Here is a 26,222-nt window from a genome sequence, read left to right as displayed (position 1 = left end):
AATTATATTTTATTTTATTTGATATCTTTGATAAAATAATCAAACATAAAAAAATTAATTTTCTTAAATTTCTTTCTCTCCTTAATAGTTTATAAAACCAAACATGGCATTTTTAAAAAGTATTTATTTTCATAATTTTTGTTTTCAATGAAAGCTAGTTGTTAAGCATGTCATGTGTCCTTTTCTTTTTGTAGACGTCACACGTCACCACAAAATTTTCCTACGTTTGGATACAAATCGAAACTCTACTTAACCTCGATGAGCTTTTTTTAACCTTACATTTTGATTTTCAATTGTTTTGTTCCCGCTCATTCTCTCTCATCCTCCATCTCTCTCTCCTCATCCTCTTTATGCCAATCGCCGAAGTCATTTCGCCGTAACCATAACCAAACAATCCCAATCCTCGTTTCCGAGTTCTCATCCACTTCACCACCTCTTTGATCTGTCCGATTATCTTCATTCTTGCTCCAGAGTCGAAACCCTAGACAAATCGATCCAGCATCCATGAATCAATATCATATCTACGAGGCCATTGGCAGGGGCAAATACTCGGTAATGTTGCAATTTCTCTCTTAGTTCTTCACCATTTTTTTTTTCCTCAAGCTCGTTTGGATCAAATCTTCGAACATGCGTGTTTTTCTGGATTTGATAGACTGTGTACAAAGGGAGGAAGAAGAAGAGTATTGAGTACTTCGCGATTAAGAGTGTGGATAAATCGCAGAAGAACAAACTTCTACAAGAAGTAAGTTCCCATTTTATTATCTCTGGTTGATTGGTTAATTTTTTTTTTTTTTTTTTTTTTGCGTTTATTGAAGAAGTTGTAGGTTAATTGTTGATCGTATGTGTTGATCTGCGTTTCATGGATGGGAATCTAAACATTGAGCTAGTTCGGAACAGTTTGAAGTTTGAGCTGTTTTTGTTGAAATGATTGGTATCTGGATATTAGATTGAACCAATTGCAGAAACGGGAAATAAAATTAGTAACAGAGTCAGTGAATGCTTTTATAATTTTAAAGTTGCTTGGCACTTTCCCTTTATTTGGTTGCCCAGAAAACTGAGGAAAAGGAAATAAAAGAAACCTTGGATCTGTTGGTCTGTTTTGCTTCCAGTTTATTTTTATTTTTATGTTGTCATGATTTTCATAAAAAGAAAATTTTTCCCCAAGTATGATAATTGTATTCTGACATTTCTCGTGGAATTTAGTTTTGTTTGGATCCCAATTTTTGGAAAATCTGAAAATTAAATAGTTTTGTCTTCTTCTATTTTGCTCCTTTTTATCATTAGAATGTACGTATTTATTTTTTTCCAGCCAAACAGAGCACTCTAAACATAGCTCAAATTATGGTGCTGTTTTATACTGGTCATGGTGATTGATTAGAAGGTCTCACACTGATCCCTCAGGCTGTTGTAGTGGTTCTGTGAAACTATTCACATAGGAACTATAATTGCAAGATTTGCTATAGTTTTCCCTAGGATGTTTAGTGAAGCTACTTGTATTGGTGGAGCAAGATCTACCACAGTGCCATGCACTCTCCTGAGAATCGGGCTTAGACAAGTACTCAGTTTTCCTTTGTGCTATCCTTGTTTTGCATTCTCTTTGCTTAACTGGCCAAGTAAACGAGTAGGAATGAAGAGAATTATTTGTTGTGAAAAGAACTGCAGCTTCTAAGGTGATCTGAAATCACAAATTTATGCAGTCATGATGGGTAGTATTCTTGAATTCTATCTTGCGTGTGCTTTAGCTGATGTGCCCTTTGTTTTTTCGAATGCAGGTTAGGATTCTTCACTCTCTAGATCACTCGAATGTACTAAATTTTTTTTCTTGGTAAGGCTTTCAGATATTTGGGAACACAATATCATGCAATGCTTGTTAGAGTGGTTTGGAAGTAGTCATTTAGTTAGATGATTACTTGAACTGCATTTGCCTGTGGAATAATCTACTATGTGGTACTTCTGGAGTGCCATTTCTTTTCTCTCTTGGAATTTCAGTTGAGTAACATTTTCTCATATTTTTTGCACATTAGGTATGAAACTTCTGCTCACTTGTGGTTAGTTTTGGAATATTGTGTCGGAGGAGATCTTATGACCTTATTACAGCAGGTGATGGTTACTTAATATTCATATAAATTTTGGATTTAATAATTAATTTTTTCCTCCAATAATTGTTATAAGCAGGAAGAATTGTGGGATTTTGTTGATACACTAAATATTATGGATAATCTGTGGTTGAAGTTGATTAGATAGGCACTACGATGAAAGGACGGAGGCATTAGATTAGGCATCCAATACATATGTGAGTTGTTCAACATAGCAACCCCAGTAAACTAAATGCAACATGTGGATGAATATAGGTGTTCTTATCAAGTAGGAGCATCCTTTTTAAACAGTATGGACATTACATTGCGAAATCGTGAAAACAAGGGCTAGTTGCATTTGATCAGTTTATGGCCTTCCTATGTTTACCATGTTGGATATGATTTTTAAATATTCTGTATGATTGCTCACCGAAAAATGTTTTATATGATTGCAGTTGGGGCTTTAGCCTGAGTACTGTTCCCATCATAGACATAGCAATCAACTTTTACCATTGTTTTCAGAGAAAACCTAAAATAGTCGACTCTTGTAAAAAAGAATTTCCCTTGAAAATTCTGGAAAAGATCTTTGGGCTTTGAAATTGAAAATGATTTACAACAGTATTTTCACAGGTCTCTATCTATCATTATAATTTTCTGGAATTTAACTTGAATAATTCTGTAGATCCTGTTTGGTAAATATTTGATAACAAAATATGGAAAAGAACTACTTATACAGTGGAAGTACTGGTCTTTGCTCTGTGTATTGTATAAGAAACGAATCTCAGAATTTCTGACATATGTCATCAATCTGAATATTAGTGTATTCCTTAGCTATCTATATACAATTGGAATATTAATCTTCTAGTTAATGAGTTCCAGGATAGTCAGCTTCCTGAAGATTCAGTACATGATCTTGCCCGTGACCTTGTCAGAGCTTTGCAGTAAGAATACTCATTAGTATTGATTTATTATTTCCTTTGTGGATTTGCTATATTTTGTTATTTTTTCTGAGTTATTCTCTGGCAATTGTTTGTCAGGTTTTTACATTCTAAGGGAATCATATACTGTGACTTAAAACCATCAAATATCCTATTGGATGAGAATGGGTGCACAAAGGTAGCTATGTGCTATTTCTTCCTTGTTTTGTTTGGTCATTGCCAATACAATGTCTATTATATATAAACTAATTTCCCTTTTATCTTTGTGCAATTCAGCTATGTGATTTTGGATTAGCAAGAAAATTGAGTGATATATCAAAAACACCTTCTTCCATGGTGCGTTTCTATTTATTGCAACATTTCCCACATGTGCTTCATTTACTTGGGAGTATATGGGTATTCAATTTGAAAATGCAATATTTTTTTTTTTAAATTTTTAACTAAGAGTTTGTTTATGTAATTTCCTTCTTATGGACTTGTCTAGTTGCCACAAGCAAAACGTGGAACACCATGTTATATGGCTCCAGAGCTGTTTCAGGATGGAGGCGTGCATTCTTATGCTTCCGATTTCTGGGCCCTTGGTTGTGTACTATATGAGTGCTATGCTGGAAGACCCCCCTTTGTGGGAAGAGAATTTACTCAGTTAGTAAAATCCATCCTCTCAGATCCCACTCCAACCCTGCCTGGTACGCCGAGCCGTCCCTTTGTTAATCTAATCAATTCTCTCCTGGTAAAAGATCCAGCTGAAAGAATACAGTGGCCTGAACTTTGTGGGCATGCTTTCTGGAGAACAAAATTCACATCAGTGCCTCTACCTCCTCAGCCTGCTTTTGATAATTTGATAGACCTTTATTCTAAACTGTGTCTATCCGAACGGAATGGTGACAAGCCTCTCCAAAATAAGACCCCTCCTAAATATCGTGACAGAGATTCAAAAGGGACTCCCAAACAAGATGAGAATTCTATTTTGGGATTAAAAGGTTATGAAACACCAGTTAAAGGTATAACAGGTGGACGCAGAGCTCAAACAAAGGCTTCTGGAAGAGTAGCTGATGAGAAGCAGAAAGATCCTTCAAGTGCTACCGGGGGTGTGAATCTTTTAAGGCTCTCAAGAATTGCAAAATCAAACTTACAGAGAGAGAATGAGAAGGAAAACTACCGAAGGCCCTTGCCAAATAACTCTGAAAATGATTCTGAGGTTAAAATTGAGAACACAGATATGGAACTTGATTTTAATGAAAACACTGAAGATGAGCCACATGATGAACCTGATGGGTCTGATACTTCAAACTTTACTCCTGAAGACAAATTGTCAAGTCAAACTCAGCATCAGGGGAAAGTGGAAGAGATGGAAGATAACACAAACCAACTAGATACTGCACATGTTGTCAGCATACCTGTCTCAGATGACTCGAGAACATTTGATCATGAATCAGACCATGTTGAAGTGGCTGCTACCCCGCCCAGTGTTAGTCCTCAGGTTAGAATCCAGAGGGTTAAAGAAGGTTCAGGTTCTGCTGTTGATTTTGATTCTTCAAAATCATCTGGTAACATTTCGCACGTGCTTTGGCATCCTTCCGATCTCTCAGTTAGACCCGTAATGCCCAGTAGAAAAGCTGATAAATTGCCAGAGACACTTCCTTCTCTTCCCTTTGATGCACTGGCAGCATCTGATTTCATCAAGATGTCCAAGGAGCAGCTTGATTCACTCAACAATAGGATTATAACCATCTTTAATGGTAACACTACCATTGCAGAGAAGCAGAATGTGATCAAATACCTTGAAATGTTGAGCAATAATGCTGATGCTGCGAATATCTTAACCAATGGGCCAATCATGATGGTTATTGTCAAAATGCTCCGACAGTCCAAGGCATCTGCTTTGCGTGTTCAGCTTGCTTCACTGATTGGTTTGTTAATTCGGCATTCTACTTTCATTGATGATGATTTGGCAAGTTCTGGAATTTTAGGTTCTCTTACTGACGGTCTTAGAGATAGGCAGGAAAAAGTAAGGAGGTTTTCTATGGCTGCATTGGGTGAGTTGCTATTTTATATATCCACTCAGAATGAACATGCTAAAGATAACAATCCACCAGAATCCCCATCAAAGGATAGCCGGTCCTCATCTGGTTGGCAGGTTAGCTTTTATTTTATTGCCAAAGCCCTTCTTATTAGTAGCTTATTTTTTATTTTTGGGGATTCTTCTTAGACACTTCCATTCATGTCTCAAAGATGATTTTCTTATAGAACCATTATTAGAGGATGTTTCTAGTCCTTTCCATATTCTTCCCTGCCCTTGTTTGTCTCCTTCCATTTTTTCCTAGATGAAAGTTTAGCTTTTCTTTTTTGAGCAGGTTTCAAATGCGTTAATATCATTGGTGTCATCAATTTTACGGAAAGGAGAGGATGATGTAACTCAACAGTATGCACTGAGAACAATAGAAAACATATGCAGTCAGGGAGGGAACTGGGCAGCTCGTTTCACCAGCCAGGATGTAATTAATAACCTGTGCTATATATTTAGGGCTGCAGGGAAACAAGAGAGCATGAGACTCACAGCAGGATCGTGTCTAGTACGACTGGTTCGTTTTCATCCTCCTAGTATTCAATCAGTCATAGACAAGCTTTCATTCAGGGACACTGTAACTGCCCTTGTCAAAGGCAGTCCACGTGAGCAGCAAATCAGCTTAAACCTTCTAAACATGGCCATGCTTGGAAGCCATATGTTCACAAACATTGGCCGGCACCTTCTGCCCTTGGTGGAGGATAAGAATCTGGTTCCTAGTCTCGTGTCTCTTATCGAGCAGGGAAGTGAGGTTTTGAGAGGAAAGACACTTGTTTTTGTAGCCCTCCTTTGTAAGAATGGTAAGAGATGGCTGCCTCATTTTTTTTGCAATGCTAGGTTCCTCTCAGCAGTGGACAGGCTGGTAAAAGAGAAGGATAGCTATGTCCAGCAGTGTTTAGATGCATTTTTGCATGTTGTGTCATCTACTATTCCAGGTTTGCTGGAGACTATAACTGGAGATATTCAGCAAATGATGGGAGGAAGGCGGCATGGCCAAATTGCTGGCCTTACCAATCGGGCTGCCCCAAAAATTAAAGTTCATTTGTTTCCTGTTGTTCTTCATCTTCTTGGGAGCTCATCATTTAAGCACAGGGTTGTGAATCATCAAGTGCTGCAGCAATTGGCAAATCTAATCAAACTTGCAGAGTCACCATTTCAGGTAAAGTAGCTGCAACTGAGCCTGCATTTGGATATTCATTTCCATTCCATGCTTTTTTAGCTTGAACTTTCATTTTTCTTTACTGGTTGTCCCAAACTAAATAGGATATGATGTTTAATGTGGATAGCTAATATATATATATATATATATATATATATATATATATATAGTACTGCATTACTACTAATATTAGGAAACATGGAATTATGTCCAACTAACTTTGGGGCCTGAAGGTCTTGGAAAATTGCTTAGGCAAGTGGTTGCATGATGTACCCGTGCTTTGTGAAATCGGTCATCGATCAAATGGCTATAAATGATTTTGGAATAGATTCCTAGTTTTACTTGTGTGTGGGTTTGGGGGTGGGTGGGTTAGTAAGGTAGGGTGGTCTTTGTGTTACTGTAGTTGTCTTGGTCAGATTGTTGCTTCTACCCATTAGGGTGTGAACAAATTGGGCACAGTCCTAACTGACATGAAAAATTAAAAGATATTAGCCAGTTGACATATATTACCTCTTTCATTTAATTTCAGGGTAGGGATGACTTCCAAATAACTCTTCTGCGAGTGCTTGAGTCTATAACAGAGGAGCCCTCTGTAATTCTTGAAAGCGCTAATGTTTTCATTGGTGAAATTCTCCCAAGTTTGGCTGTTCTGTACAGGGGGAACAAAGATGGAGATGCCAGATTTTTGTGCCTGAAAATTCTATTTGATGCAATGGTCATATACTTAAATGAACCATCAGAAGTTGAGCAAAGATCAGAGGACTTGAAGTCCATATCCAATACTCACTTCCTGCCCCTTTACCCCACTCTCATTGAGGATGAAGATCCCATTCCCATGTATGCGCAGAAGCTTCTTGTGATGTTTATCGAGTTTAATTACATTAGAATTCCAGACATTCTACATATGGAGACAGTCTCCCAGTGCTTTGAATTTTTGCTTGGTGATCTTTCAAGTGCAAATGTAAACAGCGTTAAGCTGTGTCTGGCTCTGGCATCTGCTCCTGAAATGGAAACCAAGTTGCTCTCTCAATTAAAAGTAGTCAGGAAGATTGGAAACCTTCTTGAGTTTGTCAATGCAAAAGATATGGAAGATTTTCTTGAACCTACTCTTGGCCTGTGTAGGGCTTTTCTTCTACGTTCAGTAGGCAGTAGAAAAGGCTTCATCTATTCAAAAGAACCAACTCTCATATGTGATGGTCCTACTGAAGTGAGAGGTGCAGTTGATCAGCAGCAATACATAAGGGATATAATGGACTTTGGTAGCAACGTTAGTGTTTTTCTGGAATTAAGTGGCTCAGATGAAGCCAATGTTGCAGATATAGCTTCTGAATGTGTGGTTTTGTTGCTCAAGGCTGCTCCCAGGGAAGCCACTACTGGTTTTCTAACTAATCTCTCAAAGGTTAGTGCACTTCTTGAGTCCTGGCGAAGGGCTGTCTCTCACTTACTGGTGCTGCGGATGCTGCATGCTCTTGGGTACTCCTGTAGGCAATATTTGTCACATGCAATGATATTATCAATATCTATCCCAGAGATTTCAAGACTTGAAACCATTGTTTCTGAGCTTAAAAACTCAAGCATCCCAGGCGTAGCTGATGCTGCTTTGCTTGTGGCCAAGGAGTTGCAGCGGCTTCCCCGGTGCAATTGAAGTCCTGGAGGTTGCCTATTGTTTTGTTGTTCCTTGCCTTTTGTTTCAAAAGGGTCCATAATTTCTGAGTTGTGATCTACATTTATTTGCAGGGACTTCGAAGGTTAATTGAGTTTCAAAAAGTCATGAAAGACCATTTTTCTGCATTCCAGACACGGGTTCAACAGTCCTTATATTGAGGTGAGTTCTATTTTTTCTTTTTCCAACTCAATTATCACAATTTGGTCCAGATATGATTGGCCTGTCGTTGTATAATCCATGTATGTAACATCATTGACATATTCAGTTCAGTATATTTTTTTCTTGAGAATTAATGTCATTTATATAAAAGCCCCTGTGCAATTTTTATTATTTATTTTTTCTTATGTATGGTGGTATGAGCAACAGACTAATTTCCACATCGTAGAAGTCACTAAATGCAGCTCCGTTATTGCAGATAATAAATATTTTGTTTTTACAACATTTTACCTTCATTCATTGATTTACATATTAATTCAATAACCTCCCTTCTTCAATGTACATATTATTTAAAGGGTTAATTTTATTCACCTTCTTGATTTTGGTTAAATACATTGATTTGAAATTTCATCAATTACTTCATTTTGATTGAGAGGGGAGGTAAGTGAAAATAATAAATGAAAAGGATAGGGGAAGTATTTGTTATTTTCACTCACCTCCCTCCTACTCAAAATAAGGGAAACATTTGATGAAATTTCAAATCAACAAGGGGTCACGTACATTTATCCAAAACCTGAGGGAAGATGAGTGAAATTAACCTTATTTAAATTAGGGTTTGGAAGTGGGGGACACGGCCAGAATTTGTTCCTTTGCTCAGTTGGTGAAAGAGCTTTTGGGTCAAGCCAAGATGCCCATGAGCAGTTCTATGAACTTTATTTACACTAGAGCAAGTGACATCTTTCAAAATCACAAATTGGCAGAATTTACTCTCCAACATGCCCTCTGTATCTAGATCTGAGTGAAGACTACCCTAGAACAAGTGACATCTTTCAAAATCACAAATTTGTCCCATGTAAACTTTGAGAGTGAAAGCACAAAGACCCTGGACTAATATATCTAACCCTTTTAGAGATATCCGTGAGAACGCAAGGAACTGGATGAGGCCGGGGAGTGAAATATAATGGTTGATGTTGTCGCCACTCAATACAATTGTTGGCAAGATTCCTTGTCATTTACCGTCCATCCTAGGCTTATGGCGTGGATGGGCATGGAGAGGGTTCGGCCATTTCAGTATGTTTTTCCTCCATCACTGCCTTCTACCTTCCATGATGCCCAGGAAGAGGTTAACCCTCTCTGCTCGTGGCTCTGAGTTAATACATTTTCTCGTTTAGGTTCACTTAAAAGAGTTGGTAAACAATCCTAGAAATGCCTTCACTTGTGAGGAAGTTAGGTTCCTTTTGATGCAACTACATTATCGTCCAAAACTCTCTTCCAAAATTTGATGTGTTTGATTATCAATATAGTATTTCTAGGTAGGGGGTCAGGAATGAGCGTTCAGGGAAGGACTTCAGAATATCTTTGACTTCCTATAATACGAGAAAGGATTTTGCTTGAAACTACAAACATGCCCAACCATCGATAGCAGAGACAATGTCACGAAGTTTGCTGCTGGCCATAGGATTCGCAGAGTGCTGGGGGTGATAAAACTGTAGCCATAAATAGCCTCAATCTAAAATTTTTTCCTCAAGTCTCCTTATATCATAATTGTATGTGGCCCATTTGACAACTGTATCCAAATTAGATTTGATTTTTGATTTTCACTTGACTGGAACATCCTTTGTGGTCGATTGATGGGTCGTCATTTCGGTGGACCCCGTGATTTGCGGGGTGTCATTTGTCGCTAGCTAGCGCTCCGCTTTGCCGTTTGCCTCAACATTTTGACATTTTTGCCCCCTCAATTTGTCGCTCAAGAAGCCCTTGTACAAAGGGTGGTATTGACTTTTTGACAATTAGCTAGTTATGTCCAGTGGATGCTTGATTGTCGGGGGCCATCCGTCCTCTTTTCCTTGTGTCTCATTCCCCGGCCGTACCTTAATTTTCATTCAATGGACACTGGTTAGTCCCCTTTCTTTGGCATAAAATGATTCTAAATAGAATTAAGAAAAAGAACCTTTTTTTTTTATTCTTTTAATAATAATTATGATATACAAAGTAGGAAGAAAAGGTAATCAAAATTTAGTGAAAATTTATATATGTCTGCAATTTTCATCATTTTTGCCTAGGAAAAGGAGAAAGATTGAGGCAGAAGTCAATGGCCTGAAATTTGTTTTGTTTCTCTTTCCTTGAATTTGTTCATTTTCCTTTGCTAATAATTTCTCTTGCACAATTAAACAAAACTTTAATACCTCAATGATATAAGTATAAGCTTAGTTTAAAACTTAGGAAATATGCTAAACTCAGACATTTATTAGAAAGGGGAAATAAGTGCATCACGTGCAGAAAGGAATCCCCTACTAACAAACGCATCAAATCAAAACATACGCCTAACAATCTTTGTCTGTTTTCTCACACATGCCAACCTGTATCTTCTCATCACAATCCACTCATATCCAGCCACCTGGCACCCACACCCCACCTAGAAGCTGTGTTTATACCTTTTAATGGTTTCAAATTTTAATCATAATTTCCACCAGAAAAGCCCACAAACAGTGTCACCCGCACCCCCTTCCTCTCTCTTGGGACTTCACATTAATTACAGTCTCCAAGAAGTGGAGATTGATTTCATTATCATTAGAATGGCCTCCTTTTGGCTTCTCTTAGTACTCATCATGCCTTTCATGCTCTCACCTTTACTATCTTTATCCCCTGAGCAACTACATTTGCAGACCTCTACTATCTCAACATCTCCAGCAGTCTTGCTAAATCCAGCTCTATCTCCTCTCCCACCATTGTCACCAGACATTTCTCCTCTTTTTCCTTCCCCTGGTGGTGTGCTTCCTGTTCCAACTGGGTCCTCCATGCCCACCATTCCTTCCAACCCAAGCCCACCAAATCCTGATGATGTCGTCGCACTTGGCCCTGATTTTGCAATCTCTCCCTCTGCCTCTCTGCCAGCTACCTCACTAGGTTCTCTCAATGCAGTGGAATCTCTATATTTAGTTGTGTTTCTGGGTCTACCGGCCTTTTGGTTGCTGTAGCTTTGTTGGGGTTGTGGTGTTGCTTACTGGAGGATTCAATTGTTCTTTGCAGGTTCCCATCTTCGTTCATGTTCATTTTTCATTGTTCGTGGTAAATATGGTTATGTAGTATAGTTAGTATGTCAAATGAGCTGTGGCATTGTGACGATAGAATAAATCTATAGATTTTTTTAGTTTTTTTTCCTTTTGTGAAGCGTGGGCAGTTGTATTTTCTTCTATATATATTGTAGAGAAATTGAGTGCAGGAGATGTAATGGTGCTTCCCCCCCCTCCTTTTTTTCTTTTTCTTTTTCGTGGTTGTACAAATGGGGGAATGAATACTGGGGTCTTTCAAATGAACATAAACCAATATGTTTCTCCAGAACACCAACCCTTAAAAACTGGCAAATTTCCCTGTATTTCTTGCTAATTAATTGCAAGTTGCAATTGTTATGGGCAGCGCGTGGATCTGTGCCTCCATTTTGGGGAAAAAAAGATTCCGTCCCAGGTGCATGTTACGCGCATCCGTGAATACTAGGTGTTAAGTCGTTGAAAATCAGTCACATATTCTTGTCTAAAGTTAACTTAGTAAATCTCCATCTCTTGTGAGCATTGAATTATTTAAGACACTCCCACCACATACAAATCTTGTGAGGAGATTATTGGTGATTTGGAAGTTAAAATTTCAACGTTTTAGTGTTTTTAGTATTGAAGTACCCTTCAAGTGTGAGTTAATATTTGATATAAAGTAGAAAAGAGAGACTACTTTGTGCTATAGGCCTATAGCCAAATTTACAAGCATTAAGAATGCGATACTTGTGGTAAAAATGTCTCACCAATCTTGTCCTTATCTCTCTCCTTTTCCACCTTTTTTGTTTCTTGTATGCATGTGATTGTGGGTTGGCTCATATGCTCTATTGGACTTGGCGATTAGATAAAGCAATTTTTGGTAAAGGGGGGCTTTATCTATATATAGGGTACAGCCATCTCTTGAATACCCATTACCCTACCAGTTATGGTCGCTACTGGCTATCTTATTTGAGTGCCGTGATGATGCATCCCTTGAAAGGGTAATTTGTGTAGGCCCAAAGAAAAAAATTGTAAAAGTCCACAATGCAGCATGTTCCTATAATGCGCTCCAGCCGAAGGTAATAAAAAGAGAGGCTTCTTCCGCATAGCACTACGACAAGCTGAGGGGAGGGGCCACTAATGATAAACATTATTTAGAACAGACACTACTCTTAGTACAAAAGAGTTCTAAGGAGAAACAACAGCTTCAATTTTAACAAGGTGAATTATAGGCTATCCTGGCATATTTCTCCGAAGGTTTTTTTTATTTCAGAAGTGTGTTTTCATGTGTTGATTTAAAAGTATAACTGGAATGAAACTCATTTTTTCATATTACTATGAATTTATATTACTTTTGACTTGAGAGGATATTATCCTATCCTCGGAAATACATGAAATTCTAGTTCCTTTTCGTTGTTTATTGGTGTATATGGGTTGGAAAGCCTCCCATTTTTATTTGAAGGTGTATATGGGCGGGAAAACACAGATTTTGATGCACTTTTTGGTATTGATGAGTGGGTTTCGATTTGTGGATCAGCAATTTCAGAGTCATCAACAGCGATGCCGGCTTTAATGGTTGAAGGGATACCTACCAAGTTCCCAGGCTTTTCTGGCCGTTGTCCAGGGATACACAAGTATAAAAGACCAAGAACAGCCTTGGTCCTTTGGCATCACCTCAAAATCAAAACCCAAACCAACCGGCTGCAGAGGCTAGTTCACCACCCCTTCACCGGCCAGAAAAAGAGAGGAAAAAAACAAAACACAAATTTTTGTATCAACAATGTTTTAACAAAACCAGATCCAGCCCAACAACGTCTTCAATCGGAATCCAGGCCTGTTCAAATCTAGTATTTCTCCCACTAATATTTTCAAACGGTCTATATGGATGGGCGCTCATTTATTATGGAATATATATATAATAAAACAAACAGAGCAAAGAGGCATACGAACATAACTTAAACTAGATTAACTTTGATGACAAGCCTAACCAACAAAAGTGACACATGAGTCAATATAAAAGAAACAAAGAAAAATAGAAATAAACTAACAGACAAACATCACAAGGGGGCTAGGTGCCCTGTGAGCAACAGGGGAGTAGGAAAAAAAAATTTCAAAAGATTTTGGGCCAAACAAGGAACCTACAAATGAGACACTGTAGGGCGTTTTGCCGCCATATTTTATCTCACTTATTTGAGATGAGCTGTTCGATGAGATCTGCAGCATCTTGGACAGTGGCAATACCCTGGGCACTTTCTTCTTCAACACTGATCCCAAATTCCTCTTCAAGGCCCATCACAATCTCAACCTATATGGATAGAAAGGAAAATCTCTCTTAGTTACATTGATCAAGCAAACATGGTCAAAGAGTCAGATGGCTGCTGGATTTCTTTCTTTCTTTCTTTCTTTGGGAGAAAGGAAGCATATGCTGCCAGACAATGAAGATTATGTCTCAGTTAATTTTCTGGAGCAGAATGAACCGAAATCTGGTTTATCTTAGAAATCTCAAGTGCCTTCACAAGTTTTCTTTAACTTGGATCTGCACATCATGACTCTAACCAAAAAAGGGAAGTACAATTTGAAGAAAATAAATGATGATGATGATGATGGTGGTGATAACAACAGATAGGTGTGCAATGAACTAAAATAAGATATGAAGTGAACGGAAACAAGGAGAAATGTTCGAAGGATGGATATTACTTACAGTATCCAGAGAATCAGCTCCAAGTGTTGCAAACTTTGACTCTCCAGTGACCTCAGAGTCAGCTGGCAGTGCAAGCTGTTTCCTCACAATGTCACACACCTTATTCACTGTCTCCGGTTTGGCCTGCTCAGCATTGGAATATCTATGCTGGTTAAATTATCAAATGTGTGGCAGGTTTGACAATGTATAATGTAGAATCTCTGACAATCTCTAACATTATATGGTGATAAGAGATGGTTAATGTAGTATCTCTATATTACAATTTTCCTGTAGCTCTATTACATGAAGCGACACCATTTAGATTTTACAAGCCCTAAATTGATGCTTCTATCCATGCAAAAGCAACTCATCAGATTTTCTTTATTTCGACTATCTAATCAGGTGTGTAAATCACAGCTCAGCACTGCATTTCCTCTATGATAAAGTGAAATCAATATGTATATGAAAACTATAAAAAGAATAGGAATATCAACTGCGCTTGATGAACCAAACGCATGGAATCATATGCTACCATGCTAAATGCCAAATGCAGAAACTGGTATGAAATTCCTTGGTTGTTTTGCAGCAGCCAGGTTTCTATATTAACAGATTAATGTATAACCAAAAGTTTGAGATTTTAAATTAATTGAAGCATTGAAAGAAGAAAACAATTCATGTCAATCATACAGATGACACAACAGAGGAGTATGATATCAGTCTTAAAGGAACATACTGCACAGGAAACACGAAGGCGGGAGGGGCCTGTCCGCAGCCTTAGAGATTGGAAGCTTTTCCCTTTGATTGGCATAGAAACTGATTTGAGACTGGAGATGGGAACCTGCTTAGACATTCAACCAGAATAACTGAATAAGAGAAGGGAGGAAAAAAAAAAAATTCTAAATGAGGCAAGTAAAACATTTTCCCCTTAAGCAAGAAAAGGCACAAAATATTCATCATAAATTGCAGCTTATAATGTTAAGTCACATGCCTTGCCAAGTTACTGTTCAATTAGCAGTATGATAAAGTAAAATACATATTTATACAGCTCCAAACCAACAATGCAATAGTACAAAGAGTATCATTCATTCATGCAAAACAATTCCATGAAAAGAAACAACCTTTCTTGACTAAATAGTTGTACACTTGTACCATTAAGTTGGTTAGGCCATTGCGGATGCATCAATGCATGCTTGGACTTTGCTTTGAAATTAATTTGTATATACTTTTAGATTCTCTAAATTTTTTGGGAAAATGATTTGTGCTTTGCAAAAGCCCTTCAGTTAACTTCTACAACAAATTGAGTGACATACCATGTAAATTTGTGCAAAATCAAAGGCATTTGTTCCTTATTTAGGTTTGAGGTAGCAAAATAAAAGGCCTCTTTGGAGTGTATGGCATCACTCAAATTTTTAAATGAGCGAATAGTTTCCAAAATCAAAACGCTTCCTCAAGATGGACACAATCAGAAAATGCCCTTAATTTTGCACAAAATTACATCTTAGCCATAAAATGTGCACTAGGGTAGCCTGAAGAAGCTGTTTGGGTCCTCAAGCACTTTTTAATACACCTGGAATTGGATCTTGGTTCTTTTAGCATCTACTTTGCCGCCTTTACCTTTCTATCAAACAATTTCTTTATAGGTCTCATTCGCATTGGGAGCCAATGCAACTCTTCGATACTATGATATAGATCAGACCGACTTAAAAAACTATTCTAAACAAGCATATATTCGTGAATAACTTTAACCATCTGATTTGAATCCAGCAGTTAAAAAATCTTTAAAAGTAACGACGGCTAAAACCAATTTCCACAAAACTGCCATCTGAAAATTAGTCCCACCGGTTCCAGATTACTTCCCTTGATTCTAACGAGCCACGAGAGCAGAGAAAATGAGAGGATTTTTACACACAGATGAAAAACGAATACACAAAAAACACATGATCATCAAAAAATCGATCATCAAAATCAAACAGAGAAACCATTTCATAGACATTGAGATCATATCACGAACAACCAAATCAACCATTAAAATGGCGATTGAAACCTAGAAAAATGGATGATCAAGGTGTTGTTACCTGATTTTTCTTGAAGGAGCAAGTGATGGAGCTCAAGGACATGGAAACTCCTGAGGCGGAAGCCATTGAGGGGGGGAGAGATCTAAGAGGCGAGAGATTGAGAGAGAGATGAATAAGATGTGAGAGACGGAGAGCACGAAGAGTGTGAGAGGTGGTGTTCTAAATATAACGACATTTTATAGGTGCTTATGCTTGTTTGCATTGTTTGTATCGAAACTTCTGGGTGTTTGGTTTCGGGCGTATCGCCTAACTTTAAATGTCCTAATTGCCCCTCCTTTGTTTGGACACAAGTTTTGAGGACGGAAATGGACGTTGTTTGCTGTTTTTTCATTTTTCACGCTTCTTTTACAGATACAGAGGCCTTTCATGAATCATGCGTTTGGTCGAAGAGGAAAACGGATTGGAAATCCAATGGAGAGGAAAATATAGGCTTGGGGTCTGTTTGCTATCATCGTTCAGAATATTTCGAATTAATTTTTCTTTTTTGTCACGTAATGATCTTGTAATTTTTTTAAAACCCTAGTTTGAAATGCATTTGAAAAATATGATTTTACAAAATTAAAAATACAAATAATTTGTACTAAAAATTATGATTTTAGTACAAATTTATGAATCTATGATTTTTTTTTTGGGGCAAAAATTGATTATTTTAAGAAGTACCAATATCATATATTTTATTGGTTGAAAGAATCAATTTAACCCAAAGTTCTAACAAGAATATATAAGAGAATTTTGAGAATTTTATTCACTGTTAAATTAAAAAACAAATTTATTCAATTAAATTCTTAAAAATATCAAATTTATTCTTATTTTCAATGAAAATATATTCAACATTCCTATGCCTTCTATTACCCAATATAAAGAGATTAAAGTTACGAAAATGAATAAGCTATTTATATTATTTTTCTTTCTTCCATATTTGATAGGCATGAAATTCATTGAATAGGAAAGTGGAGGTAGGTTAACTAGAAAATAGGTTGGTCCTCCATGGGACAGTTCTTTCAATTCCCAACTAACTTTGCCGTAACCAATTGGCTCATCTTTCTTATTTAATATGTCAACAATTAAAATGAATTGGTGGCTTGAATCCAACAACAAATGCCAACATGTTAGATGCAACATGATGTGTAACCATAGACTTTGATGTATAAAATCATAATTAAAGTAAATATTATCTTGATAAATAGTATGAAATCATTTTATCGATATATACTATGACTGGAATTAATTTTCTTATGATATAATTCGAGATTTTCAAATCATCACTCTCACTATTATTGACGAGTGAGAAGTGTGGTATAAGATGTCACGAAAGTTCATCAACAACTAAAAGTAAAAACGTGACTTGGGGTTTTGACTTTATATAAACATAATTAATTTTTTGAACTTTTCATCAAAGATCATTAATATATATGTTACGATCTTACCTTCATTTTCACATTATTTACAATTATGACATGATTTTTATTAATCAATATAACAAAATTATTATAATAAACTCTCATTTGTAAGTTGATTGAGAATAAAAATGTAATTTTTATACTCATAAAAATGTGGTGATATTCTAATTTACACAAAAAATACTAGCTCTTCCTAATAATTGTAACTCTTTGTGTTCATAATAAGGGTAATTATTTTCTAATTTGCACTTAAAATATTCGAAGAATAAAATATTTAATTAAAATAATTATTCATAGACCTCAAACCACATATCATAGGAAAAATCACTAATTTCCCACTTGGCCACGTGTTTATTTGTATTAGATAATAAACATGATATGAGATACAAAACTATCCTAATGAAAAATCTCCCCCGAAACCATTGATACTAAATCATTGGAATCATTGAATCACTCAATGTATAAGGCTCAGTTTGATAATTTTTTTGAAAAACGGTTTTGAAAAACAACTTTTGAGAATAGTTCCTAAAAACTATTTTTGTAAAAAAAAATGTCTGTATAGTAACCTAAAATAATTTTAACTTATTTTCTATGTTTTTAATTATGTTTCAAAAATAATATTTATATGTGGTGCTTTATTTTTAATCATTCTCTATATTTGTATAATTATTTTTTAAAACAACCCGAAAAAAATAAGTGAAAACAATTGAAAATAATTAAAAGATGTTATCTGAAATACCTTATTTCCTGTGTTTTAAGAATGAAAAACTATTTTCTAATTGCTAAATATATTTTTCTATTTTTCTGTTTTGGAGAAAGAAAAAATCATTTTAAAAAACAGTTACCAAAAAGATATTAAACTTTCTTCAAATATTACAGTATTAGTACTTTCATGGGTGTGAATTGGATGATATTAGCAATATTATGTATAAAAGTGACAAAATCCTTATTATTAATTTTATTTACAATGCGTTGATATAACATTTCTCTTTCATCAATCCATATAAGATATGTTTTCCACTAAGTCAGATGCATGCAACACAATTTCTAAAGATCTTAAGTGAAAGTTATTTAATTGAAAATTTTCCAACATGAGTATAGTATTAACATGTTTTTAAGAAAGATGACTTCATTTTGAACTTTTTCCCTTATGGTCAAATACTTATCGTTAGTGTGTTTTGATCCTTTTGTAGCTTTTTATTTCCAAAGAAACAAACAACAACATTATATATTTTTATGATTTGAATTTTCAATGGCCTCATTGTCAAATCAACGAAATATAACTTTAAGACAAATTTCTTAATCATATATTCTTGGACCTTGGATTTTGACCTCATTAAATGAATCTTCGATGAATTAAACATGATAGGATAAAAGAGATTGTATATAACGGTAGTCTAAATTCGATGAATAAAGATTCCCATATAAAATGTCAAAATAGATCAAATGAAAATTTTAAAATCGAGAAACCTCTTTATTTCCAAACTTTAACACAAAATTGTATGAGTCAAGTCTAGGAATTGAAATTAAGTTTATAATAAAAATAGTAAAATAAATGATGTCCACTAAATCTATAATAAAACTAAAATTCAAAATTAAATATACAGTGTCAACAACCTTAATGGTTTGCTTCCCCTTGTTTTTTTTTTTTTTTCAACTAAGACTTAAAACCAAAACCCTTTTTTGTGTCTTTTCTCAAGACAAATGTGACATCGCATCATACTCTTATTTCTTTTGTTATTATAAGATGCATCGTTATCTTGTTTCTTTTTCTTACTCATACCTTTAGAAAATTCTTTCCTTAGACTTATAATGATAAGATGAGTCATATCAAGTTTTGTGCTTAAGCCTTTCATCTTCTTGAACATACATGGTGATTAGATTTTTCATTTTTTATTTTGTTTATTGCAATTAATTTTAGAAAGACCAAATTGTACACGAAGATATGTCATGATGAAGTGAAGAAGAAAACTTTTAAAGATTGTGATGTTCATTTCTTTTAATTGAATTGTCATATCACTTATCTTTTTCTTTATTCGTTATAAAATGAATAAGAAACCCTCACTTAGTGGAAATACCAAATTGTACACAAAGATATGTCATAAAAAAATAAACAAGAAAACTTTAGAGATTTTCATATTCATTCCTTTTAATTGAACTTTCGTGTCACTTATCTTATTCTTTATTCATGATGAAGTGAATAAGAAACCCTCTCTTAGTGTATCTTTATTTATATATTCAAAGCAAGTGTTAAAATAAAAAAATGAAGTGAACTTAACACTTTTTCTTTCATAAGATGTTTCATCATTTCTCTTGATACATGATTCAATTGTTTATGACACAAAATGGATGAATGTTCGTTAACTTGACCTCTTTTCTTAAAGATTATAATATGCACATGATAGGATGAGATTGTACATAAAGGTCTAAATTCAATGAATAAAATTCACACATAAAATGTCAAACCAAATTAAATGAAAATTTTAGAATTGTGGAACTTCTCTATTTCAAAATTTTAACTAAAAAACGTATGAATTAGGTCTTGGAACTGAAATTAGGTCTACTTCAGTTCTATTTTCCTTAAATAGTCATTTGCTCTCTTACTTAGTTTTTTCCAACAAAGACTTAAAACCTAAACTAACTCTTCTTTTATGCCTTTTCAAGATAAACATAACATTGTCTCATACTCTTATCATGTTTCTTTTTTCTTACCCATACCTTTCTTAAAAGATTTTTTACTTAGACCATTAATGGTGAGATGAGTCATATTAAGTTTCTTAAGCCTCTCATTTTCTTGAACACATATGGTAATTAGATCACTCATTTTCCATTTATCCTTTTGTTTATTATAATTAATTTTAGAAAGACCAATTTCTACATGAAGATATGTGATGATGAAGTAAACAAGAAAACCTTTAGAGATGTCTTATTCATTCATTTCAATTGCAATGTCATATCACTTATCTTTTTCTTTATTTATGATAAAAGTGAACAAGAAAGCCTCTCTTAGTGTATTTTTATTTAAAATATTCAATGGAAGTGTTAAAATAAAAAAAATTAAGTGAACTTAAAATTTTATCAAAATCATATGAATCTAGTCTTGAAACTAAACTGAACACATAATAAGACTAATATAATAAATTGAACAAAGGGTGTCAATAGCTTCAATGTCTACTTCTATTCCATTTTCCTAAGGTAATGGTTTGCTCTCCCTTACTTAGTCTTTTTTAACGGCTTAAAACCTAAGCCATCTTTTCTTTTATGCTCTTTCTCAATGCAAAAGTGATATTGTATCATACTCTTATCTTGTTTCTTTTCTTACCCATATCTTTCTTGAAAGATTTTTTACTTAGACCTATAATGGTGAAATAAGTCATATCAACTTTTTTGCTTTAAGCCTCTCTTTTTCTTGAACACACAAGGTAATTAATTTACTTATTTTTCATTCATCATTTTCTTTTTGTATTATAATCTATTTTAGAAAGGTCAAATTGTATACGAAGATATGTCATGATGAAGTGAACAAAAAAACCTTTAGAGATTATCATGTTCATTTCTTTCAATTGAAGTATCATATCATTCATCTTTTTCTTTATTTGTGATGAATTGAACAATAAACCGTTTCTTAACATATGTTTGTTTGATATACTCAATGCAACTAAAGTGAACTTAAAATTTTGCCTTTAATAAGATGTTTCATTGTTTCTCTTGATACACGATTCAATTGTTTATGACATAATATGGATTAAATTTCATTCACTTCATAATTTTTTTTAGAGATTATATATATAGGATAAAAGAGATTGTATACAGTATAAATTTGATGAATAAAGATTCCCTTATATAATTTCAAAACAAACCAAATGAAAATTTTAGAATCGAAAAACTTCACCATTTCCAAACTTTAACTCAAAATCATATGAATCAAGTCTTGGAACTGAAGTTAGGTTTTTAGTAAAAATAGGAACATTGATAGTGTTCAATAAATCCATAGTGAAACTAATACCTGAAATTAAACATAGAATGTTCATAGTCTTAATGTCTACTTCTAATCCATCTTAAGGTAATGATTTTGCTCTCCCTTATGTAGTCTTTTCCAACTAAGATTTCAAACCAAAACCATTTTTTCTTTTAGACCATTTCTCAAGACAAAAGTGACATCATATTATACTGTTAACTTCTTTCTCGTTGTGAAATGTATTGTTACCTTGTCTTTTTTTTTTTTTCTTACCCATACATTTCTTGAAAGATTTTTTACTTAGACCTATAATGATAAGATACGTTATATCAAGATTTTTTTGCTTTAAGCCTTTGCTTTTCTTGAACACACAAGGTAATTAGTTCACTCATTTTAATTTACTTTTTTTTTTTATTACATTTGATTTTAAAAAAGACCAAATCATACACATAGACATGTCATGATGAAGTGAGCAAAAAAAAAGTTCCTTGCAAGTGTAAGAATTTGAAAATGAAGCAAACTTAAAATTTTATCTCAAACAAGAAGTTTCATTCTTTTTCTTGACACAATTCAATTATTTATGACACAATGTGAATGAATTTTCATTCACTTCATAACTGTTTTAAGAGATTATATTATGCATATGATAGGATAATAGAATAATAAGCTCTCGTAAATTAATTGATGATGGAATAAAAATGTAGCTCTTTGTATTGATAAAATTATAATGGTCTTCTAATTTGCACCCAAAGTTATTAACTCTTTGTAACAAATGTAACGAATCGTGAATATAATATTTCTCATACTTTTATTTGAAAAGTAACTAATTTTTAACCTAAATACCCTTTACCATTTCAAGTATTTACATGTAAGAAAATGTTATTTAAAAAAAAATAATGAGGCCATTTTTTTCAAAATGAGATAAAAAAATAAACATACAATTAAATTTCAAAAATTGAGTTTTCATTGACCCTTTTAATCAAATAAACTTATAAGAATTATTTGGTTAAAATTGATGAAATAATATACAAATTATGAATCGACTTACTTTTCAGTTTTCACACTACACAGTGACATTTTTTACACTAACTCTCAAAAATTCCCTCGCTATATTCTTTTAAAAATAATATTTTCTTTGAAAACTTATGTATAAATACTTGAAATGATAAATGATATTTATGTAAAAACAGGTTACTTTTCAAATAAAAAAAGTGTCACGGTGTATTACGAAAAGTAGGCCAAATTTGGTACAGAGTCATAATTCATATGGTTTCATTACTTTACAACAAATTTTGTTAATTCTAAATTAAGAAATCCTCAATTTTATTGGATGTTTTCAATCCCAACCCAACAAATCTGATTTTTTTGAGATAATAATAAAAAATAAATAAATTTTATCAATATATTTAGTAAAATGAAATATTACGTGAGAAAATTAAACTTGACACTTTCATTTTAATATTATTTGAAAAACATATAAAATGAATATTATATAATGACAATTATATAAATTATAAATATGTATAAAAATCTTGGATTATATTTCTAATTATTCAGACTTCTCTCTAGAACTGATTTTCATTTGAGAAAATTAATCCAAATTCAATTTGAATGCAAAAAAATAATTACTCAAATCCACCCATTACGTTGGAGGGAAGGCCCCAAATTAAATCCCAGTATTAAGAGGTTAGAAACATTATGATTAACCTAGAGTCAGTGTGATTCTACTTTTAGAAAGTATTTATAGTATAATTCTGTTTTTTTAAAAACTCGGGTTCTTTCAAATACACTTTTAAAAAATATATTTTTATTAAAAGTATGTCAAATAAAAATACTCCAAAACATAGGACTTGTTTCCTAATTGTTTTTTAAAACAATTCTAAAAATCAATTTTTGAAAATAATTTTTTAATATTTTATAAAACAAAAATCAGTTTAAAATTTTTTTACATTTTAACAATAATTTTTATACTCAGTGTTTAATTTTTTTATTACTGTATATCTTTATATAATTATTTTTAAAAATAATAAAATAAATAAAAACAATATAAAATAACTAAAATGTGTTTTCTGAAAATATCTTATTTTTTATTTTAAAAAATAAAAAAAATAAAATAATTTTTAATCGTGAAACACGTTTTCTTGATTTTTTTTATTTTGAAAACAAAAAATAATTCTAAAAACTGGTTATCAATATATTTTAGGAAGCATTTCCAATGAAATAAATTGAGGCAAGTACAATAATTTATTTCCCAAGGCCAAATGGAGCCGTGACAAATGAGCTTTCCTCTCTATTTGGGTTTATCCATGGCATGGGACGTTTCTGGTTGTTCATTTATGCTTCTCCTCCTTGAAAGTGGACTAAGGGCTCATGCTACTGTGTGTGGCGTGTCCTTTTGGCCCGGCCATTAAAACATACAGGGAGAATTGCCTACTGGAAAGGTCTCTTTTAATAATTCGTGGAGGACTTTAATAGGGTTAAATATCAAAATGGTCCTTCAACTAATATTTTTAAAATTTAAAGCATTTAAAATACTTTATTTAATTTATCAAGAAATTCATGGTGCGTGACCCACATTTATTGTAATTATTAATATTTAAAATTTTAAATCAAAATTTTGGGTTTAACCCTTACAATTATATATAATTTATTATTTAAATTTACTATTTAAAACAAAAATACTTAAATTTTTTTTTCAAAATATCATTTATTGTTCTTTTTTAACATTTTTTATTTTTTATTTATTTTTTAATTTTATTAAGAAAAAAATAAGTTTTATAATTATACAATAAAAATAATGATTTTTTCACACACACACACATATATATATATATATATATATATATATATTTTAAATTGATAAATTATGTTTTTGTATTAAATTTAAGGAAGATAAAATATTTAATTTTTCATTCAGATTATCTAAAAAAAATAAGAAAATGATGGAGAATATTTAATCATTTTTTATTTTTTAAAATAAAATAATTTTTAAAAATTTATATGCTTTTTTTTTTTTTTGTATAGTGTTTTTTTTCTTAATTTTCGTATATAATTTGTTTTCTCAATGCATCGAGTGGATGATGTTAATACATTTGATATGTTGAATATTAACGAGGTATAAAAAGTGATCTTCAAGATTATTTCTTTTATTATAAAATACAGGTACAACAAAAATATGTTACAATTACAATATAAATACACTTACATTACAATAAAACCTAATTAGGAAATTTTTGAAATTTTTTTTATAAAAATGATAATTTTGTATGATCATATCATATTTCACAACATGCTTATATCATAAATAATTTATGAAACCCAATGAAATACAAATTTGAATTCACGAGACTCGTAGTTTATATATATATGTACAAAAATTATTAAATAATTTCAATGTACTAGATGAATGTTGTTAATATATTGATACAATGTGTTAATACCAATAAGAATTTTTAGAATTATTACTTTTGTAATGAAATATAGGTACGACATAAATGTATTATACTTACAATACAAATACACTATCATTACAATATATTACAACATAATTTAATTTATTTTTATTTAATTTTTTCATGTGTTATATTACCCAATGAATAATTGTGAATTATTCCATTTAATAATTGTGTGTTAGTCAATTGTATATTTATTTATTATTCAATTGATGAGTACTCGTAAAAAATAATTATTCATTCTATTATAGTAACAAAGTTTTTAATTATATATTTCATATATAAAACGATATAATAAATCTTACTATATGGTTTTTATTTATGAGATCTTGAAAATTACTTTTTTTTACAAGGTTCTTTAAAAAATCTCAATTTTTTTGAAAAAAAAAAATTGCAAAATTTTTAAACAGTCACTTGATTATTCAAAAGTGAATAACAATTTTTTTGGGTCCGATAAATGTACTATTAATTACATGTACTTATCATCATGTATGAACCCATATAATTGACAATCTCAAATTTATTTATAAATAATATAGAAAACATATTAAAGGATAAAATTGTCCGCTAAAAATCCTTGACATGAGTGAACCTTCCTAGTAATTATTCCATCTAGCCTACCCTATTAGGTAATTTTGTCAAACATATATTTGGAATCTCCTGTTTCAAACTTTATTTTAAAAATGCTAATTTTAATATAAATTTAGAGATCATGTTTTGAAATTACAATTTTATTCCATATTTAGAAATTACAATTTAAAATTGTGGTATCTAATTTCTATAAATTGTATTTCTAATTCAAACTAATTTTAGAAAAAAGAAATAACAAAAAAAAAGCTACTTTGAATAATATTTTGTTTGATTAGAGTCCAAGTTATTGCAAATTTTATTATAAAATTGAACTAAAAATTCATTTGATAGTAATTTTAAAAAGTGTTTTTAATTTAAAAAATATTTTTGAAAAAAATTAGGAGTTTATTTGATAATTATTTTAAAAAATAATTCTAAAAAATAGTTTTTTAAAAGTGTTTTCTAATTTTTGTAAAACAAAAGTATATTTGAAAATTTAAAATATTTTTAATTTGTTTTAAATATTTTTAAAAATAAATTTAAATCTAGTATTTTATTTTTAATTATTCTATATGTTTATATAATTATTTCTTAAAACAATCTTAAGAAAACAAGTTAACATAATATAAAACAATTAAAAGATATTTTATGAAAATCTTGAAAATGGTTTTTTGGTAGTCAAATGTGTTTTTCTGATGAAAATCTTATTTTTTGTTTTTTAAGAATAGAAAACAGAAAATGGTTTTTAGTTGTCAAATGTGTTTTTTATGTTTTTTGTTCTAAAGAACAGAAAACCATTCTAAAAAACAGTTTTCAAACACAACTTAGGTGTTTGGTAAATTTTAGTAAAAACACTTCATAGACTATTCTTCTAAAAACACATTTAGAGAAAATATTTTTATTAAAAACACTTCGAGCAAAAACACTATCAAATGGATTGGATCAACATTCTTATTATAGGGTTTGGTTGGGTTATGAAAAATGTTTTGAAGGAAATAAATT

At 32.4% G+C, this 26,222-nt stretch overlaps 2 protein-coding genes across 3 annotated transcripts; one reads left to right on the top strand and one right to left on the bottom strand.

Annotated features, from left to right (window-relative positions):
* Window positions 1-263: 263 nt before the first annotated feature.
* LOC100259712 (serine/threonine-protein kinase RUNKEL) lies at window positions 264-13,158 on the top strand. Of its 2 annotated transcripts, XR_009465641.1 has the most exons (12): window positions 264-552; window positions 653-742; window positions 1,773-1,825; window positions 2,025-2,100; window positions 2,955-3,016; window positions 3,113-3,191; window positions 3,290-3,349; window positions 3,498-5,150; window positions 5,368-6,237; window positions 6,767-7,892; window positions 7,975-8,062; window positions 12,623-13,158. XR_009465641.1 is itself a non-coding variant. In XM_002276846.4 (11 exons), exons 1-10 carry the CDS (start codon window positions 505-507, stop codon window positions 7,880-7,882), a joined length of 4,107 nt encoding a protein of 1,368 aa, XP_002276882.1. In that variant the 5' UTR covers window positions 264-504; the 3' UTR covers window positions 7,883-7,892; window positions 7,975-8,237. The 2 variants fall into 2 exon arrangements, 1 of the variants encoding a protein (XP_002276882.1); XM_002276846.4 differs by lacking the exon at window positions 12,623-13,158 and having other exon boundaries at window positions 7,975-8,237.
* LOC100242610 (acyl carrier protein 1, chloroplastic) lies at window positions 13,029-16,015 on the bottom strand. The gene is made up of 4 exons (XM_003631931.4): window positions 15,841-16,015; window positions 14,499-14,603; window positions 13,787-13,909; window positions 13,029-13,390 (listed from the first exon to the last, which is right to left on the bottom strand). The coding sequence occupies exons 1-4, from the start codon at window positions 15,904-15,906 to the stop codon at window positions 13,268-13,270; spliced, it is 417 nt and encodes a 138-aa protein (XP_003631979.1). The 5' UTR covers window positions 15,907-16,015; the 3' UTR covers window positions 13,029-13,267.
* Window positions 16,016-26,222: the final 10,207 nt, after the last annotated feature.

This window comes from Vitis vinifera, chromosome 5, assembly GCF_030704535.1.
Source record: "Vitis vinifera cultivar Pinot Noir 40024 chromosome 5, ASM3070453v1".
NCBI classification, from domain to species: Eukaryota; Viridiplantae; Streptophyta; class Magnoliopsida; order Vitales; family Vitaceae; genus Vitis; species Vitis vinifera.
Note: the sequence above shows the minus strand (reverse complement) of the source record. Positions and strands in the feature narration are given on the sequence as shown.